At 42.8% G+C, this 22,085-nt stretch overlaps 1 protein-coding gene across 1 annotated transcript in view; it reads right to left on the bottom strand.

Annotated features, from left to right (window-relative positions):
* The window catches only part of Stk39 (serine/threonine kinase 39), a 203,374-nt gene extending 189,664 nt beyond the window's left edge, over positions 1 to 13,710 (bottom strand). Inside the window, exons 1-2 of the mRNA XM_055600610.1 lie at positions 13,631 to 13,710; positions 1,124 to 1,232 (exon numbers count right to left, since the gene is read on the bottom strand). Of these exons, the coding sequence (XP_055456585.1) occupies positions 1,124 to 1,232; positions 13,631 to 13,645 (124 nt within the window). The 5' untranslated portion in view covers positions 13,646 to 13,710. The remainder of the gene's footprint in view (positions 1 to 1,123; positions 1,233 to 13,630) is intronic.
* Between the last annotated feature and the right edge of the window lie 8,375 nt (positions 13,711 to 22,085).

Genomic DNA, 22,085 nt, shown 5'->3' with positions numbered 1-22,085 from the left:
AGAGCAGCGAACACTGCAAGCCAGTAGAGTGACAAGCATTTCTCTGTGGAGGGGCTCCCTTGTGTATTATATGGAGGCAACACCTGTCAATTAACACCTATCAATGGCCGATAGCTGAGGCAAGAAATAGGTGAGACATCCGGAAGGCAGATGGAATTCTGGGATAGAGTCAGGCACAGGAGAGATTCACTGGCAAGGTGTGAGGAGGAAAGGATATATTGGGCCTGAGCTTAGGTAGTTAGCCGCATGGCAGAATGTAGATTAATATAATGCAGTATTTTAAGTTATGAGCTAGTCAGAGAAGAGCCTAGCTGTGTGGCCTAGGCATTTGTAAAATAATAATTGAGTCTTACGAGTCGTTATTCGGGAAGCTTAAGGACGGAAGAAAAACCTCCTCTTACAATATTTCTCTCTGTGTAAACTCTAGCAAAATGCAGTGCCTAGCCACAGGATGCCAGTTTCAACGCATCAAGTTCAGTGGGTGGTTCTTTCTTTGGGGAGTTCACAGTTTCTGCTCTGACCAGTACCAGCTCATAGCCTCCAGCCACCACAGATAACTTAAAAATGTGTGAAGAAACACAGGACAGAAACTTAGGTTCTGCCACACCAGGCACCATGCCAGGGCTTGAGAGTCCATGGAACCCTTTCTTTATCACAGAATGCAACATTCTATGAACCTGAATTGTGTTTAAAGGACTTTGAAGAGGAAGGGCTGGGCTGAGGTGCAGCGTGGTGCTAGAGCAGTTCATACACACTGACAAAGATTGACCAATGATTCCCGAAAAGAATAAATGGTGGGTGGCTACAGAGAGGACATGATTGCATTCTAAGGCAGAGGAGAGAGGCACAGGAAAGGGAAGTGCTAGAGGCCTCTGAGAACAACATATCGTCGTCAGGGAGAGTGGCATCACCTAACCTAGAAGGGGAAGGGATTCGATACCTGGATAAAGGGACATGGACACTCTAGGACATTAAACCCAATTATGAAAAGCTTTGGGTGTCAATGTTAAAAAATCTGGCCTTTCAAGCCAAGGAATGAGGGGCATCAAGTCTAAAATCTTACTCAGAATGACGGCTCCCATAAAACAACAGACATCAAAAACAAATAACGTAACTCACTTACCTCCACTTAGTAATTTCATGACCAGCCAAAGTTCATCTTTGACCACAAAGGAGGTATAATAAGTCACCACATTGGGGTGGCTGCACTGACTCATGGCTTGAATTTCTTTCTGTAAGGAAAAAAGAAGAAAAACAGATCTAGAACTGTAACCAACCTGCCCTCTGTCCCTTCCTTTGGTTATCAGACTACTGAAACAATGCTCGCCAAGAAATTCCAGTTTTCCGATGAATTTCCCCCTCAGAGAAAAAAAAAAAAAAAAAGGCCTGTAGAAACCCAGGAGGAAATACCCCTTTGCCCCACCCCCACCCCCACGAACTATCTGCAACTTTTCAGAAGTCCTCGAGGGAGATGATGGCGCTCAGAAAAACAGCGGATGGAGGACCACACTTTGGTCAGACTGCTTATATTGCCTGTCACAGGACAGAGGAACTTCAGCCCAGTGTATTAGGCAGATGACCCTTATGCTGCCAGCCAAGGGCTCTGCAACACGGAACTATGCGCTCCTTGCCTGAACTGAAGGCATCGATAAAGAGAAACACAAGCCTGGCAAGCTACAAGGAGAACTGGGTCCCCATGACCAGCTTCTGCTCTGGTGGTCGTATCTCCACTCTCATCCAAAAGGAGACAACACTGCCTCTGTTTCCTCAGTGTGGTAACTGAGCAAATGCCAGCTTATCATTTCACAAACTATGCCACAGTTGATATTCCTCCAGAGAAAAAGGAGGGAGGGTGGGGGACGGGAGGTGGGCAAGGTAAAACAAGCTTGGGAACTATCAGATACAGTGTCTCACTCTGAAAGAGATCCTGGCAATTGGAGCCGGGCTGAAGATTCTAAGACCCACAGTACATTAACTGTCCTCTTCACTAAGACATCAGAGAGCAATGCTTTGCAGACACTGCCACAGAGAGCAAACTTTATGTGGTTACATAAAATGACAAAGCTTTTAAATAAAGCACATGAAAAGCTTCAATGCTATGCTCAAGGTCGCACCGGTTTTAGTTTGGTGTTTAAAGTCATGACCATAAACCCACAGCCCATAAAGTTGAAGTGCCATTTACTTCACGGCGCTATCCAATAGCAAAAGAGCACCCCTAGTCGGTCACCCAAGCAGCTTTATATGTGCCGTTACACGCTGGTTATGAAAGAAAGGAGCATCTGGGCATTCAACCACATGCATGGTCCATACTGCAGTTCTGGTTAACTTAGAGTTAACGCGGCCGCCTAACCAGCACATTCCAATTTGGGCTACAATCGTGTCTATCTAGTATGACCTAATCCTCAAATTATTAAAAAGATCATGAACATCAGATAACTTGGCTAAAATATGTCAGCTCTCAACACAGGCACATACCTTAATACCTACATGTACTTAAAGCTCTTCCTAATGCTCTGAGAAACTAATTTACCTTTCTATTTTCCCTTCATCCTGTACAGATGTTTTTCTTCCTCACTCCCCTCAGCCAGCTAGCTGATTTTCTAGGTCTGACAATTTTCAACCACTTGTATCTTTTGACCCAGATCTGAGTCAACCTAAGGTCCGGTGTCATTTGTTTCTTCAGTGCCATCAGGTTCTTTTGCCATGAGATGCTTCTAGATGAGAAATGAAATACATCCTGGGACACTCTTTTCTGAGTAAACATCACCCAGTGGGCAACAGAATACCTCCCCAACTCAGTCTGAAGCAGGAGGTAGGGTCCAATTTACACAGAACATGAATGGAGGAAGTATCTTGGCCGAAGACATACTCTGAATTATCACTGTTAATGAATGCCTTCCTGGCTTCTGACCGCCAATCTTTCAGATTATTAATCAAAAAGGACAATGAATAACCAAAGTTCACATCTAAGTAAATTGTTTTTCCTTGAAGAAAAAAAAATACAATTTTTAGCCCTTGGTACATAAATGGCCGTAATTTAACATCCTATACACCAAGAATTCCAGGTGTTCTGACATTGTGGAGCAAACTCCCTCTCCCTTTCCTCCTTCCCCCATGTGTGTGAGTGTGTGTGAGAGGAGAGAGAGAGAGAAATAACTTACAAAATTCTAAAGAGTGGGTAGAGCTCAGCCCCAGTCAGGATCCTACCAACAAAACCACAGGAGCAGCATAAAGCAGCCCAAATAAGGGGCCGGAAGTTGGGGGAGACTTCCATCAGTCCGCGACTCACAGCCCCGCAGGCTTCTACCATGCAGCACCACAGTCATTCACCATTTAGTTTTGGGGTGCAAATCCCATACTCCTGTCTTAGCTGAGCTGCCTCAGTTTCCCAATGTAACGGGGCCTCAAAAGCCTAAAGACAGAATGGAAACATGGGTCACTATAGTTATCCCTTGTTACCTGTGCTATCCAGGAAGCTAAGAGAAGACACATGCACTGACGGGAAGAAATGAGGTCCTCTGCTGGCCTCTCTGCACCCTCCTTTATATTCTATCATTTGGCTTAGTTGTCCAATAGCAAAGTCTAAAACAATAAAAACTTGAAAACTATAAATATTTGCTGAATCAAATACTCTTTCAAAAAAAAAAAGAAAAAAAAAAAAAAAAGCTCTCTTTTAGAGCTGGGCTTTAGCTCAGTATAGTATAGGTCTGACCACCAGCATTTAAAAAAAGGAAAGAAGGAAGAAGGAGAGGAAAAAAGGACAAAAAGTCTACTTTTCATAGCAGCGGTCGGGCGCTATATGAATCTCCTGCTAACAGTCCAAGCTTTCCTCACTGCCTCAAGTGCATTCATATACTTGTTCTTTTCTCAAATGCTGATGAATATATTGCCCAAGCTTAGACAGACTAAAGAAATAAAAACTTTGTATCCAGTTCTTCCTACAGAAAGATCCAGTTCTGATTCCCTTAACTGGGTCACAGTCTATGTAGAAGTCAAGGGCCAAGGCTTCTGAAACTGGAGTACATGTGGTCACATGGGCAGGTGGAAATGCTCAGGCCCCACAGGACAGGTCTGGGTCAGGCCTACAGCGCCTTCCTGCAGACTCGCTTGCAATGCTTGTGTATGAGACCAGGGACCTAGCATGAAGTGGTAGAACTTCACACTGAGCTTGGAGGTCAGCAAGGTGGCCCGGTGAAGGTAGAGGAACAAACACAAACGCTGTCCTGAGGGGCAGGGAGGGAGACAGGCGCTCTGCACTGCCTAGCTGAGCTCAAACTAAGGGGAGCAGCAGGAAACAGAGATAGATGGAAGGATGGGAGAAGGTAATATTCAAACAGTCGGGAACCTTACCAGGATAGATAAACCCAAAAATTATCCACGGAGATGGAGAGCAGGTGTCCGAGTTGGAACAACAATAACAACAGCAACAACAACAACAACAAAAAAAAAAAAGCAGAGGTCAGGCTCGGGCAGCACATGTGCCAAAGCTGTAGCTAAGGACAACCACAGTGGCTCCCCGGAGACCGTGGCAAGGACTTGTACGTGTCATCAAGTGCAAACCAAGCTGCGGCACAGGCTCTAAGCTGCTTGTGCAGCTTCACTGGAAAGGAGTCAACTACAAGCCAAGTTTCCAAGGAGTAAACCAACTTAAGACAGGGCAGCCCTGAAGCAGAGAGTTCTGCCGCACCTCTCTGCTGGAGCCATGTGCGAAGACAGATGAAAGGACACCCCAACACTGCTCCTGGGCCTGAGGCAAGTGTTGCAATCAGAACGAGACAGAGGTCTTGGGCTCTTCTCTCCAATTCTCTCTCTCAGACAGGGTCTAACAGAGCCAAGGCTGACCCTGAACTCATTATGTCACAGTGGTAGGGATGGAACCCAGGGTGTTGGCTGTCCTATACAAGCACTCTAACAACTGAGCTACATTGCCAACCTGACATGGGCCCCTTAAATTTGGTGGAGAATACTTTTTTAAAATGTATAAAGTTTACGACAAAGGATTTAGATGGGGAAGTCTGCTAATACCAATTAGGGAAATTAATACAGTATTTATGAGGGATTTTGTGGCATTGATATACAGTCTTTATTCTCCCCCCCCCCCGGAAACACAAAAATTCTTTCTCTCGCCTCTAAATGGGAGTATGTTAAGAGGAACTATAGCTAACAAGAACCTGATCCTCCAAAAACTCTTAAGAACTACACCTCCCAATACTAATGCAAATGCATAATGGCAGCTGACTGGAAAGTTTGAGGCAGGAGGATCTTAGCTTTGAAGCCAGCCTGGACTACATACATAGAACCTAATCCCGTACTCAGCTCCCTAACTCTGCCTTTCACCTCCCTGACTACCCTGGCAGGGCATTCATCCTTTATGAGCTTCATTTTCCCTTCCTTTAAAATGAGATTAATACCATCTGCCACTTAGGAATAGTGTGCAAAAAGCAAGGGGAGGTTTACACGCCTCTTCTCGCAGGTCTAGCCTATAACATTATGCTAAAAGACAACCCAAGCTACTGGTCAGCAGTCTCCGGTCCTCGTCTGCAGGCTAGTATCTCCATGCTGGTGGCTCGCTGCAAGGGTTAAGAGTGCCTGGCTCAGCCTTAAAGGCAGAGAGCTGACCCTGGCACCTTGTTCACCTGTTCCTGGAGATGGTTCATGTGACACAATCACTGGCCCTGCTAGCTCCAGGAGTTTCCTGTAATGCAGGATGGGCCATTTGACTAAACACAGATGGGGACAATGGGGAGTCAGGAGCCAGCTTTACCACTGCCATGGCTCTTCGCCATATGTGTTTCATTTATAACCCCGTTACGCTCTGCGAATCCTGGTAAGCTGCTTCAAAGAGTTTTAGAAAACAGTCCAATAAATGCATGGAAAGGGTGAAGAAGAAAAAGAAACTACAAACTTGAAAATATAAGAATCGGGAGAATGTAAAGTATATGACATTTATAAATCTGATCATCCAAATGAAATAGATAGCAAAACATATCTTTAAAATGTATGTGATGTTCTCCAAGATTTAAATAATTCCTTAAATGATATTGGGGTAATCAAGCTAATAAAAAACACTTCCGAAGGTAATTCTCTAGTTTGTATTTCCACAGTAACAGCATCATCAGGAAGGGAAATCAAAGCAATGCCCACAACTAAGCATATACCATAAAAAACAGGCTTTAAGGTAAATAAGAATAAGGTTTGGGGTTGGAGCTCAGGGGATAGAGTTCCCGCCCACCATGCAGGAAGCACTGAGTTCCGCCATGTAAACCTGAGCATGGTGGCGCACACTCCCCCTATGGCCTGGAGGCAAGAAGGAGCGGCAGCTCAAGACCATTCAGTGCTGTGTTGAGAGTTCAGGCCAACCTGAAGACCATGACACTCTGTCTCAAAAACAAACCAGTTAGTTAATTTCATATCAAGTATATAAGAATAAAAAGCAAATTTTGATGTTTGTTAAAAATTAGAAGAAAATTAACAAAGCTTTACAAGGGCAATGTTCTCTTCTGGCTATCACTTTCAATTATAAAATGTCACATCAATTTTTTGAATTATGAAAATGATGCATTGTTATGACACAAACCCTTGCATCATTTAGGAGAAACGAACAGAGAAAACCCAGTTCAAGGAGTGAGCCAAACAGTCTATCATACATCATTCCAAGCAAATGAAAAAGTGTGCTCTACCATTTCCCTCTGCCATTATTTTCCTGTGGTTTGGTATCTGAGTTTGGGAAATACATTCTAATTAAGATTACAAGTGGGAAAGTTCTAGATAGTTTTAAAAGAGAAAGAAAAAAATTCTATAACAGAAGCACAAATCTGGAGCACCAGCTTAATTCGGTGTTGGAGCTGTTGTCAGGCTGACTGGTTGGCTGTCTGGAAAATCCCTCAGGAGGAGCAGAGAACCAAACTGGGGAAACACCTGCTCACTGACAGAACAGAATGTAGATCTCAGGGTCTCAGGGTTTAGAATATTGTTTGTGGAGACACGAAATTGTTTGCAAAAAAGTATGAAGAACCTTTGTTTTAAAATTAAGTTGGCTTAAATAGTTCTTTAAAAAATAACAACAGTCATACGTGTGTGTAACACACACATGAACACATGTACACACGCAAAGCTCTGAGGTTAGCTTAGAACCAGGAGAAGGTTCAGCTATTCACAGCTGTGACGGAAAACACGCCAAAAAAGTCAGGTGGATGCTTACAGCACCAGCAACAACAACACAAACAGAATTTCTTTGGTTGCTGCCTTGTCAAATTCCTGGGATCCACGAAGCCACCTGTTCACAAAGCTACAGACTTTGGTGTCTGCACCAAATGACCGGGAATGTGAGGTGTCACTTGTCATCTGAGGATTATCCTGCCCCACACAGGTGTACTGGGCCCACTGGAGTTCTGTCACGGAAGAACCCTCCTGCCCAAGAAAGAGACCAGCCCCACATTCAACAAACTTCCCCCGCATGCAAGGGCGCTCGCTGGCAGCCATGGTCTTCATCACTGTGGAACACCCAAAGCAAAAGACAAAAGAAGAGAGCAGGAAAGGGCAAAAGCATTTGCCTCAACCCAAACACTGTCTAGAGCACTGAAAAAGATGACGAAAGTAAGATACAAAACAGTGAGGTGTTTGATGAGGCTGGGTGGTAGAGTATTTGTCCAGCATGTGTGAGGAACCAGGGTCAGTCTTCAGTAGCAGAAAAAAAGAAACACATGACCACAGTTGCATTCAGTCTGAAGCGTCTTCCACACTTCCTCCTGTGTGTATGAGTGTGTACTAGGTCGGTCTCTGTTGCTGACAAAACAGAAGCCCAAAGAAGTCTCTTTTGCGGTGTCTATTTTTATTCATATTCACTTTTTGAAAAATTGGATTTAGTTATGTTTTCAACCTTTTCCAACAACTGCATTTAAATTCTTTTAAATGTAAATTCAATTGGTGTTATTTAATTAGTATCTGAAGAAACTATGACCTAACTTTTAAATATGATATTCTAAAAATAAAAACTATTTTCCAGTTTATGCATATTGATAGGCTAATGTAAGCTCAGAACTATAGAAATGAATTTGTTTTGCATATAAGTAATTGTTCTCTCATTTCTTTAACATGTGTCCATACCTTCAAAACAGCGCTCCCTAAACTCTATGCTGAGCCCTGCCTCCAACTGGACAAGACTTGCAAAAAACACAAACACTGAAACAGATGAAAATCATTACAAAGCTGGGTGGCAAGAAAGCAAAAAACTTCCACTTGAGACTTAAAATGTTCAGTTGGTGAGCTGTATGCATTTTATCACTAAAGGTGTCGTGCAAAAGACTACAACGAATAGCCAAATGCAATCTGTCCACAGCTGAGGAAGAAGGAGTGGAGCTGCGAATAGATAATTTCTAATTAGAAATTAATACATTCAAGCAGAATTAAAAACTACTTTCATACATGAAATAGAGAAAATACATGCAGAAACTATTGTTTGAGGCAAACTTATAAAGCTGGAAGCTTTCTAGGCAGAATAATTGTCCCACAATAAACAATAAACACAACTTCAAAAAGGATCAGTTTTGCTAATACAGCACAGACGAGGTTTGGTTTTATTGGGAGGGTGCTTGTTTGTTTTCTTTTAGGCTCAAATAAAGTGGAGACTTCTGCTCTGATGGCCTCAGATACTATCACTGCAATAAAGAGATGGGAAAACCTGCACCTAATTATAGTTAGGGTTAACTCTTCTTTTCAGAATGATCATTAAACCAGGGGACCATCCAAAGCTTTTGTTTCTCCAAAACACTTTATAAATCAAAGCTAATTTATGCTTCTAAAGTGGGGGAGGGAAGAAAAAAAAGAGTTGAAGCTAGAGAATAAAGAGAAGATGAAGAGAAAGGAAGAATAATAGCCCAGAAGCAGAAAGCAGTGTCTTTTTGCTGAGGAGAAAAAAAAAAAGCCTTGATTTATCGATGGATCTTGTCTGAGACAGAACAAATGGCCTTTACGCAGATGATGGAGAGAGAGAAGGGCAAAAGCCCGAACTCTGACAACTGGAGCAACTTCAGACACGGAAGGATTTTCATCCTGTACATGGAAAGAAGAGGGCACACTGCGAGCCCCAGCCAGGACCTGACAAGGTTTTCACTGCCACAGCACAGGACTACATTAAATGCTGGTAATGCAGTAATTAAACTCGCTGGTAATTTGTATTCTTGTCTTAAATGAATCTTGAAAGAGTATGCTTTTAAAGAACTAAGCTTTAAACATCCTAGAACTCTCAAGAGAGTGTATTTTTACCAGCTACTATGATTCTCTTTGAATGAAAGAGACTAAGGCACCAGTGAGAAAGTGGGCTATCCCCACCCTAGGCAGCATTGCTCCTGGGCCCTGAAGTAGGAAGTAGAAAAGTCCTCTGGCTCTTGGACCTTTATCTTTCCTCTCCCAAAGTGTTCAGGAGCTATCACTTTGTACTGGCATTGTTTCCTCTGAAATGACTTTGTTCACATCTGTCATCCATCACAAACGAAAATCATTACATAATTTCATAATGTAATCCCTGAGCTATTTTTTCCCTTTCTTTTCTCTTCCTCTCCCTCTCCCCCTTCCTTGCCCTCTTAAAGAAACAAGGTGTAAGGGTTTCACCTACAACTTATGGCCTAGTAATTAAACTATATATTCAATAGCACAAAGGAGAACATAGGAACTCAAGTCAGAGGAAAAGGTAAGAGGCCTCTGGTTAAAGCCTAGGATTCAAGAAAAAGCTGGGCACGGTGGAAGGCCGAGTCAGGAGCAGTAAAGTTTAAGGCAAATAATGGCTGCATTAGGAGCTCCTGTCCAAAAAAAAAAAGCCAAATTCGCTGATGAGTCAGAAATATTCAATAGCCTCTGGATAAAATAAAAGACAATATCCTGAAAAAAAGTTGAGTTACAAGGTAAATAAAACTGAATGGTGTATTTATCGATTTATTTTATCATATGATGAAGGACTACAAAAACAGATGCCTTTTAAAAAAAGCTGATTAGTTCTCCACATATATAATGGATTTTAAAGAAAAAAGCGTCCTATGTATAGTGTTCCTAACCTTTGAAACTGACCAAAAAGCCAGGGACGCAAGCACTTTCAGGAGGCTCAAAGCTCCCTCCAAAAGGAGCTCACCAGTCTGCATGACAAGGGGTCACTTAGCAAGTCTTACATTCCCATCTGTTTTATCAATCTTCTACAGTGGCTCCCAACCTAGGGAAAAGACAGACATCCGCTGCTCAAAAATCTCAGCACCCTCTGCCAAAATGAAGAGACTGATTCACTAGTTTAAAAAGGGGCAAAAACTCCCCAGCATCTGAAGCATTTGGTATATGGGAAATTAACAACTAGAAAAGTATCTTCCCAGGCTACTTTAAATTTCCATTCATATCAATATTGCCGTGGGACGGATGAGTGCCGGCTGACACTAAGTATGAGGTAAACATCTTAGACATGATCAGGGCACATGTTTGAAACAGACACAAGGTGGACCAGCAATAGACCTTATCTGCCGTATTCATTTCATGCTGACAGGTTACAGTCAGTCACAGGCAAATTCTAAAGCAGACAAGAAAAATGCAGGCAAATACAGAGAGAAAGCATAAGTTTGGTGTACTTAAATGTCAGTCAATATCTGAATGAAACCACTCATGTGGGGCACTCTTTTCTAATTACTGTTAAACTACATCAAACAAGGTTTGCATGAATAACGAGCCTTGAAATTCAATATACACATCTGCAACTGAACCCTCTAATAGACTAAGCATGCTACAGAAATTATGTTTAAGTATCTATCAGATAAACATATAAATGAATCTTTACTTTTATAGCAGAACTCATTTCAACAGACATGTTTAAATCAGCAATTATTCAGTACCAATGAGTCCCTCTGACATTTGCTTTCCTTCTTTTATTCTCAAAGAAGTTGGCAGGGTGATTAACACTTTTAACAACTTCAGTCCTTCTTCAGCTAAACCTGGAGTCAAAGCCATGAGCAAAGCAAAGATGCTGTGAAATCTGTGTGTCATCACTCCTGGCTCTGCATATAGTGTCCCCCTATACAAGGGTCATGAACCCAGGGAGGGAACTGAGGGTTGGAAACAGAGCAGAGAGTAGGGATCAAGGGCGAAAGAGCCCTTGGGGGAGGCACATGTTCCAAGAGCTGGTAGATAGTTGATAATTGTGACTTCTATGACATAATGCTCTCACAAGATAAAGACCCCAGTGGCTATTGTTTCTTCTAAGAACAATGGTTTCCAGTTAACACGTGGCACCCTCTGTGAGATGAAACAGTGCCCCAACCTGGAGATAATACACCCGCATGGAATTAAAGGATTATTAGGATGCCGGATGTCCGAACACTGCCAAAATGTGAAACCGCAGGAATAATGAAAGTGCAGGCAACAGCAGGACTAGAGGTCGAAAGGGTACAGCAACTCAGCCCCACACAAAGCCCCCATGTCAATCATCTGTACCACAAAGGCCTGGTGACTGTAGACAGGCTACCCTCTGAATTCTTAATTACTTCTGTTTGAAAAGAAGTCGGGAACAGTAGTGTATCTTGAAGCACCAGTCATTCCTCCCACCATCTCTAAATACATCAGGGCGATGAAAGGGCAAAAGTTCTAGGTTAAGCAATGACCAAAGGGATACATTTAGGAATGCATCCTTTACGTTGAAAATGTTATCATTTTCCTTTAGTGAAAGAATAAGTATCTGTGCGCTCTATACATCTTAGGCACCACAGCAAAAGAAAAGCAGGTCAGAAAAATTAGTTAAACACTGCTAACAGACGAACTCACACAGGGATAAAAAGCCCAGTCCTCAGACAGACAGGTAGGTAAGTGGCAAACAGCCTGTGATGGCATGCTTACCTAACCCTAACTGGGCCATCGTGTCTGTTTTGCCAACTGTGAGGGGAAAAAAAAAGCTACCAAGGGCCCTGGGCAACTAAGAGCTTGACAGAGACCAGAGCACTGCATCGGTGCAGCTCCAAAGCTGCCTCCAACGCTGCCAGCACAAGGGCACCCAAGCTGCTCACACTCTGCGTAAACATCCAGCTGGTGGTCGAAAGGTGGCAGAAGCTCCAACGGAGCAGCACCACAATGACATGCAAACATCACAGGCAAGCTCTTAAGGGATTTTCAAACAAGGCATAAATGTTAATGTACAGTCCACATTAAAAAAAAAAAAAAAAAAGTATGCACCCTCTCGCACAGCAACAGAATTTGAAGACACCCAAAAGACCTCCAGGATCTTCCCCTCCAGTTCTCTCTTAAATGACCCAAAGCTATATTAGGCGATCCAACTAAAGTTAAAAAACAAGTTAGTGCCTGAAGGAGGACCCAGCTCTCCCCCACAGTTTATTCAATGCTTTTTCCCTTCAGGGAAGGTGACCTTGAGAACTGGCAAATGACAAAGACACACTTGCACTGGCCACTACACAGGCAGAAACAGATAAGTCCTATGTAGTAGCAATGCCCACGCAGGCAACGCACAGCTGAAATTTTGAGAAGAGATAAAAAACACACATGAATGATTTGTTTTAATTAACATTTAATTGCAGAAGCCCTTGCTTTAATCTGGGCCTTGGCTGGCAATCCGTTGCTTCAGTCCCAGTGAGATCTATGCATTGTGTAACCTGATTTAAAATGTAAGGCCGAACGGATCTGGAAAAGTACAGCTTTATCCTTGAACTTAATTTATACTATAGTGTACTGTAATTAAGCCTGAAATAAAAGCTATATTCTGAGTAGAGACAAAAAGCTCTTGTTAATGGCATTCCATTCCCAATGTAGAATAAAACAAAAGGCTTCTTTATGTGGAGCCAACTGTCATTATATTTTGTAGCTTGTGTGGTGCTACTGGACTAATATTTGTGCTGGGATTGGCACTGGGATAACCAGTTAACTCCTCCACTGCAGTTTTCTTTTATCCTGAAATAAATGGCCAAAGGGTTAAAAAAAAAAAAAACTGGCAGGCACAACGACAACTATATTTATGAGATTAAACTCCAAAACCCTTCACAGTTTGCTAGGTAACTAATAAGCATTTGCTAAGCTGGTCATTTAATAATGAGCAGTTAAGCCAAAAGTAAATGTTCCCTCAACCAACCAAAGCTCCTATAGACAGAACTGCACAGACAAGCTCCAATTATTTATGTAAGCGCTTCATTTCAAATAAGAAATAAAAGGTAACCATGTAAGAGTGACAAACTTGTGTCAACAGCCAGTGCAGTCTACTGTACATTACAAAAAAAAAAATCGCCTACATTTTATTATGATTTTGTAACTTATAAAAGCGGAAGTGATCAGGAAACACTTTTGGAATAATCCATAGCTGTGTCATGAACTCATAGACAAGGGTAAGAAGAAACTAGACATCTAACTCTAGGGTCAGAAGTCAGGTGACCTCAGGTCTGAGCATGGGGTGTAGTCCTTCAGTGTGTACAAGGCAGTGTCACACTGGGGCTACCAGGACTGCGCAGCCTGAACACTGCCCATCAGAGCTATTCAGTCATGAGCATCACTCAGGGAAGAGAGCGGTGTTGCCGATGCCCAAGAAACGCTACCCACGGACACTACGTCCTTCTCACCCATGTCCACTAGCCCAGGGCCAGGAATCCCCTTCCCTTGTACTCACTAGTAGTTCGTCCATACTCGTCTGGCATTTTTCCAGGTTGATCCGCTTTATGGCTACTCGTTCTTGCCTGGGTTTGCATAGGGCTGCCTGAACCACAGCAGTCGCTCCACTGCCTGAAACAAGATAAAAACAACATCAGCTATCAGGAGCACCTGCTATTTACATGGCTCTTTCTTAAATTTCCGTATCTAAAGTCTTTGACTGAAGGTGTTCAAAATGTTACCAGTGACATCTTCAGAGAGTCCCTTGTAACATAATTATTTAGAGGAGAAAGGGGGACAGTTGGATGTTTCCAGGTGTTTCTGCTTGAAGTGGTTAAGACCCTTGAATCCAGACTCACTTCAACTGCAGCATCTCTATCTGTCCTTCCCATCAGTGCAACCCAACCAGTCAGTCCTGCCTGGGCTACTTGGGGACCTCCATCGGGACTTCCATTAGCTACTTGGGGACCTCATCAGGACATCCATTAGCATCCTGAACACTCTCTGGATTCAGCTCTTGCTCTACAATTAGAAAAGCAAAAATCTGCCCTAGGATTCTCATGTTTAAAACAAGCTCTTAAGAACACCAAGTAAAATAATGTGTAATAACAAAAGCTCTTGGCATTGGTGGAAAATTTCATATTCTTAAGGTCTCCTGATCATTAGCTAATGCACTTAAACTCCTGAAAGACGGAGCCACGCTGCTATCCATATTTTATAAGAACAGAACATAGAGGGGTAATGATTTGTGGCACAACAGCAAGGGCTTCTAATCAGATTTATATCCCATCAGGGCCAAAGACCCCTGAGAGCGCAGCATCTTAAGTCTGCGGTAATACAGAAAAAATGGCATTCCAATCGCATCCATTCTCTCCAGCCCCTAGAGACCCAATCAAAGACACACAGCCTAAACTTGGGACTGCACAAAAGGGGACAGATGTGACTTTCTAACCGTCACCCGCAAGTGCTGATTTAGGAAAGGTGGTTTGCTCCCCCCAAACCTCCATCAGCTGGGGTCTGCTGATCCAGGGACCTGGAAGACTGTGGCCTAGTGGCCCTACCCGGTTCTCCAAGGCTCCAACACACGGAAGCCCAACCTGTGTGATCCATGCGCTGACCACCCACAGCACAGTAGTGACATAGCCATAAAAATCCCCGCTAAAGCCCATAAATGTTCACTATCAGCCTCATTTTATATGTGAGAAAATGGGAACCTGGCAACGTTGCCCAAGGTCATGTAGCTAAGCAAGTACCTGGGCTGGGATCTGAGTCAGTGTGCCAGACGCCTACATCTGTGCTGTCTGTCTATTTCCCACATGCCAGAGCATGGCCTGCCCTTCCTCGCTGGCTTCGGCCTTGCCAGGAAAATATTTCTTCAATACTAAGTGGCTCAACCGAAGAGAGCCACCCTGGAGAAAAGGTGCGAGGGAGCCTCCCTTTCAGAAGCAGGAACAGTACTGCTGTGAGGCAGGGCCCTCCGGGAGCCTCAGGCCCAGGCTGGCCTCGCTGGCCATTAAGTATTCCCCATATCAGGTCAAACGCTACAAAGAGTCCTGCTGAGGGCAAAATTTATTTCCCAAACCCCAGAACAAGAGAGTGCCAGTGAAGAAAGCCACAGAGGAGGTGCTAAGTAGCTGGTTAGCAGTGGGCTAGGAGCACAGCAGAGAAAATCAGCCAGCATTTGAACTCCCTCCTGACCATGTGCTGTATCACTCGAGTGTCCGTTTCCCTGTCCTTCTCCTCTGCCCTTATCGCAAGGTCCCAGGGGTTTTCAAGTCAGAGTAACTGAGGAACGGAAAGCAGGCCAGCTCGCAGAAAGGACTGAACAAGTATGTATCACTCCAGGCTCCCTCCCACCAGCCCCCGACTTAGAACCTCAGACTTGACGAATGTGGTCACAAACAAGGATTCTCCAAAGCAGAAGGGGAAGTCCCCTGCTTTACCAGAGTCTTACTGATTTGAACTGCAATCAACTAAAGGCGGTAAACATGAAGCTCTATGGCAGAAGCCCACTGCCATAGCAAGAAAGGATACAATCATCCACTTCCACTCTGAATCCAGAGGCATCCTTTAACTGACTGCAAAAGGCATCAAGAACCAACCAAGTTAAAAGGAGAGGGCAACATAAAGATCAAGTCTATCTATTCACAGAGAGGGAGAGGATTAAGTGTTTTTTCCCCTCCTGCAAGAAATAAAAAACAAAAGCCTAGGACGCCAGGACAAGGCAAGCTGGTTAGTGTCTGTTTTGTTCCAGCTAGGACACACGGGCAGATCATGCATTCGGTTTTTAGGTTGACAGAAGCTTTCCTTCTGAAGGGAAGCCTTGGAGTGTAATTTGCCAAGGAGGTAAGAACAGCTTTGCACAGCTTTGGTTCAAAGCATGTTCTACCTAGTCATGTTCAAACCTCGGCAGCCTGCTGTACCACAGTGAAGGGTCCCATGACCAAAGGAAATCCATTCTTTGACAGGAAAGGGGAGGTGGCCTAACAGTTTTTCAAAGGGCCATTTAGAAATAACAAGAAGACAGTTTTGCTTTAAGGATCTTTATGTACTTTGCTGAGAAGATTAAAGGAAGACTGAAAATGCAGGCTTAGAGATCCAGAAAATAAACAAGTGTTAGCACTGCGAAGTAAAATGGAAGCAAGAAAAAGGTTAAACTAGCCTCACCTTAATGTTGAGATACAGATCAGTAACATTTGATGGTGTGTTTCTAAGAACTATCATCCTTGGGACTAGGGAGCCTCGACCATGTCTCTTTTTATTCCAGACTCCCATCTAAAGTGAATTAAAACATTCTAGAAGATGATGGCTCCTGCGCCAGAATAAGGAAGTTATGTCATTCCATCTTTTCAGGTTTTAAGTCAACCTATCTCAATTCTTAAAGAACAGAGTTTTAGATAGAAATTATGGTGATTGTTGCCAGAGGCAGTTTCCTAGAATTCATTACCAAGGTATAGGTATACCAAGATACACATGGGTGGGTGTGTGTTCTCATTTCTATGTTAGTACTGTTACTGAACACACGTTCATCACCAGAAAACTGCAAGGCTGCATTTACACTTTGAGTTACCCAAAGAAAAACTTCCTGGATATTTAACTCACTGTTATAATTTTGAGTTTCAATAAGTCTGTAAGAAACTAACATAGACTTTAGTATTTGTTTTATTGAAAGAAAGAAAGAAAGAAAGAAAGAAAGAAAGAAAGAAAGAAAGGAAGGAAGGAAGGAAGGGAGGAAGGAAGGAAGGAAGGAAGGAAGGAAGGAAGGAAGGAAGGAAGGAAGGAAGGAAGGAAGGAAGGAAGGAAGGACGAACGATCAAAGCAGTGTTGCCAGCAATGCCTAACACACTAAACAAAGTCAAAGTTCTTAATTCTATAACCCATGCAATGAATTTCTCCTTGTAGCAGCTTCGGTGTAAAAATGTCTCCTTCCTAAATAGCTTAAGAGAACGAAGAAACGTACAGAATAATGCTTTTCTTTTCTGCTGTGAAAATCAGATGTAAATTTCATCTTTAACACCAGCAGTTGTCTTAGTGTGGGTCCCCTGTGACATCTCCTTATCCTCTTCCTCATCACCCGTCTCTCAGCATATTATTCCTTCATATTTACCTCAAAGGTATTCAATTACATAAACAAATGTTCACAGAGTTGCAGTGGCCAAAACTTTGCTTCTTTTGTAACAACCCCTTGAAACACCATGCCCTGGCTACCTAATTTCAAAGAATAGGCTTAACAGCCACAAGAAAACTTCAGGCACAAAAAGGCAACAGAAGATCTTCACTGATACTAATTCATCAGCAAAGCTAAACAATAAGTAAAGTCCTGCCATGGGGCAGGCGATTCACTAGATGACAAAGGTCCAAAAGTGACTGCCCCCGATACAAGTGGGACAAATCCTTCTACAATAGCACTTCCTATGCAGAATAAAGATGGGACTAGGTAGCTGCAGTGGTCTGAACTTTTGCTACAGACTAAAAATGCATATAGTTGAAGCCCCAACCCACAACAAATAGAGAAAGGGCCTAATTTGGACACAGAAATCAAAGATTCATTGGGGTGATGATTAGTAAGTATCATTGTAACTGACAAGGAAAAATCCACTTTCCTCTCTTCCCACCCAGAGAAATGGTACTGGGTCTGCAGACTAGGAAGACAGAGTCACAGAGATCAGAGTGGCCAGCACCTGGAGCTGCACTGCCTAGCATCAGGAACTATGGAAGTAAATTTTAGTCTGTGGTTCAGACCACTTGGTCCATGGTATTTCGTTATAGCAGCCCCAGAACACTGACACAAAGCCATTCAATGCCTATCCTAAGCCACTCTTCCACTGACACCTATGGGTGAATGTCATACTAATTACAAGTTCTGACCTAATTAAGTCAATAACTAGAGGTGAGAATCACCTGGAAAGCCTTTGGTATAAATCACTGTGATTCCACAGCTTAGGTTAGCAAGCTCTTTAAAAATGAGTGTCTTAGTCACTATTATGTAGCTGTGAAGAGCCACGTGACCAAGGCAACACTTTAAAAAGAAAGCACTTAATTGGTGTATCACTTACAATTGCAAAGGATTAATCCATGATCATCATGGCAGAAAACTAACAAGCATGACAGGGAGCTGTGGCTGAGAACTTTGCATCCTAGTCTGCAGGCAGCAAGCAGAGAGAGACACTTGGCCTGATACAAGCTTTTAAAACCACAAAGTAACCCCAGGAAAAACAAAACAAAACAACAACAACAAAAAAACCGTTCTCCAACAAGGCCACACCTAGTCCAACAAAACCACGCCTTCTAATCCTTCCTAAGCAGTTCCACTACCTGGGGACCAAGCATTCAAACATACGAGCCTATGGAGCCATTCTCATTCAGACCACCACAGTTAAGATTCTACTCATCAAAGGTATAGATTTCCTCTGTGACCTTGGATCTAATGTCTAAACTTCAGCTTCCTTAATGGACTAATAAAATCCCCTTGTATGTTCAACAGCATGATATGCTTCACATTCCTAAGAAAACAAAACAAAACAAACAAACAAACAAACAGAAAATCCCTGCAAGCCATGAAGAAGCTCAGCTTTACCTACAGGCTGTATGTGAACGGCACCTAAGGAACTCAAGACAAAGCTCTTCTGCTTGGTGTAAGTTTCATACTGCTTAGCATCAAGAAGGTTCTGTTGATTTCCAGAAAAAGAAAAGAGCGCTAAAGTTGGAAGCAAAAGGGCTAACTGCTTACTGATGCAACATGATAAACCGGGCGACTCGGACAATTCAGCAGCAGTTGCTGTGCTCAACTTCAGTATCTACGGGAAGACACAATTTTCAGCCATTTTGGGCCTTGATTACACAGGTTCACCCCCTAGTGCTACGACATATTAACTGTTTATCCTTGGATGGGCTGTTTAATTTCTCCATGCCCCAGTTCCTTACCTGCTAGATGGGTGCTTAAAGGGTGCTTGTCAGGGTCTAGTAAATTAATACATGGGAAAAGCCTTGGGATGGTGTCCAGTATACAATAAGCCCTAATTAAATTTTAGCTAGCATTCTAGGTCAGATGGTTTTCTGTCAACTTGTCATTTTAATAGTGGATAATATTCCATGGCATTGAAGAGACACAGTGTATTTAGCTCTTGTGCTAAAGGAGTATTCTCTTGTTCACTAGAACAAGAAAAGGGTTTCCCTCTAGTACACACACACACACACACACACACACACACACACACACACACAAGTCCATAACAAAGTTTGTTTACCTGAAAGTCAGGATGCAGTTGATTGCCCTATAGCAACTTCCCCAAAAATATCCAAGACTGGGGCTGGGCACCGCATTAACCTCTGGCGATCCTCATAAGCCACTGGAAAGAAGTCTGTCATCACATCCTACTTACTAGAGAAACACTAAGCCAAAGCCTTAATAAGGGCTAGGACGTTTCCTAGCACATGGAAAGACCCTTTGATCATGTTCACCAGCCATATCCTCACTCTGCCAGGGAGTATCGTCCCGAGCCACGTCAGGTTTTCTTTACAGAAGCATTGGCATGTGATGTATGGACACAAAACTAAAACAAATGGCTTTGGCTCACATGCTTTCTTCCAGCTCTCTTTCCCCAGATTACTGTGTTCTATTTATATCCAACCCTACGGCCCACAAAGCCAACCAGTCAGGTGAGGGCCAGAGACTGACCCAGGGAAACGATGGTGAATAACGGGTGCATGTGAGCTTTACAGGGAGAAGTACAGTGACTTAGCGGGACAAGACTGTCTAGACGTGCAGGGAAGCTGTAAAGCCAGATTTGTGTGAGAGCTCCCAAATCGTTAAGGCTGGTGATTGGTTTGCTGTTGTTTTTAACATAAAAGCCTTCAGTAGAGCAGAAGCTTTCAATGGGCCACATTGCTCTTAAAGATAAGACTAGTATTTGGCTTCCAAGCTGTATCCATTCTTACCTGATGGTCCACATTTAGAAAAAAGAAAAGAAAAGAAAGAAAAGGTATTAGATCATGCACATAAAACTGTGATCTGTCTAAATTAAAAATGATCACATAAATGGTTTGATGGTGCTGAGGAAATTAAATATTCACATGTAAGAAAATAAAAATTGATCCTTATCTCACACCCTCTACAAATAGTGATTTCTAATGCATCAAAGACAGTAATGTAAGACCTGAAATGCTGAAACTGTTAGAGGAGACAGTAGAGAAAACACCTCAAGGTACAGCCCTCGGCCACTGCTTTCTGGAAAGATCTCTACTTGCTCAGGAAACAACAGCAACCAACCAGATTTCATGAAATTAAAAACACTTCTGCACAGCAAAGAAAACAATCAAGCGAAGAAACAGTCTACAGAAGGGGTACAGATCTTTGCTAAATACAGCTCTTCCTCCACGTCGGTGCAACCCAAGCCCATCAGTCATACCTGGGCTACTTTCAGATTTCCACTGGGTCCCAAGACTTAGCATCCAAACACCGGACAGAGTAACAGAGGATAAAAATTTAGAATACACAAATGACTCCAAAAACTAAATAACACAAACCCAAGAAAACCAATCAACACCCAGGCTAATGTTGAAATTCAGGAGTGGGAAGATGGCTCAGCTGGTAAAGTAACTGCTGCACAAGAACGCCAACCTGAGTTCAGATCCCTAGCACTTACATAAAAAAGCCAAGTACATGTGCCTGTGCCTATGATATAATCCCAGCTCTGGAAAGGGGGATACAAGAGGATCCCTTGTTTTGGCTGGCTAGGAAATCAAGCTGACTCAATAAACTCTACATTTGTGAGACTCTGTCTTGAAAACTAAGGTACAGCAATTGAGGAAGACATGTGATATTCTCTGGCCTTAACATACAAGCACACACAGAGAGAAAAACAAGAGATGGCCAGTCAACTAGTGGGGGAAAAAATGTTCAACAATCACTAGGTATCAGAAATATGCAAATTGCTACTACAGTGAGAGGCCATCTCACCCTGGTCAGAATGGCAGTCAACAAAGAAAACAAATAATAAATGATGGCAAGGATAATGACAAAAAAGGAACTCTTCCACAGCCCTGGTGGGAATGTGAACTAGTCCAGGCACTAGGAATACCATCCTTAAGGGTCCTCAAAAACAAAACAAAGCAAACAAACAAAAACAACTAGAAATAGATGTATCATGTCAACCATCTATACCACTCCTGGGCATTTGTCCAAGAACTCTGAGTCGGCCTATCACAGAGATAAGTGCACATCGATGTCTACTGAGGCTGTTCACAGTAGCTAGCCTCACCAAAGCCATCTAGTTAATAGCATGGAATAAGAAAAAAATAATAATAATACCCTCAGGTTCTGATTTTAAGCAAGACAACAGGGACCTGGGATATGGGATGAACCTGGAAGGAGTGTAAATAAGCTCATCTTACTTGAAGCTGAGTCGCAGACAACAAAGTCATATCCTCTCCAAGAACATCTATGAAAATGAAGACTCTGAGATCAACTAAATCAATGTCAGAAACACAAACACTGTATATTTTTATGATTCATGGGTCATGAACAACATGAAAGCAGGTGGCATAAAAACAAAATCGTACATCTCATAGATCAATCACATGACATATACATGACATATGAATCACATGACACATGACATGACATACCTGAGTGGCATGAAAGTCAAAGCAAAACTGACTAGGAAAATGAAGGGGACTAATAGGAAGAGAGGTGGGAGAGACAAAGGTTGGTGAGGTTTACAGAGGGGAATATGCTCAAAAGACACTATATACTTACAGGAATGGGACCCTTATAAAACCCAGCACTATGCACAAATGGTAAATGCCAATAAAAATTACCACTGCAAATGGTTCAACGTGAAAGGGTCGTGTTTCAGGGGACCGACTGAAACTGGTTTGCCACATGTTGCCCTCCACCTCAGCATACTGCCTGCACACAGAGAGGAAACCTCACAGAGCTGCAACTCTACCACCTGCTTCATTCCCGGTGACAG

The sequence above is a fragment of the Psammomys obesus genome, unplaced genomic scaffold (genome assembly GCF_907164565.1).
Source record: "Psammomys obesus unplaced genomic scaffold, mPsaObe1.curated_primary_1811, whole genome shotgun sequence".
Classification (NCBI taxonomy): Eukaryota; Metazoa; Chordata; class Mammalia; order Rodentia; family Muridae; genus Psammomys; species Psammomys obesus.
Note: the sequence above shows the minus strand (reverse complement) of the source record. Positions and strands in the feature narration are given on the sequence as shown.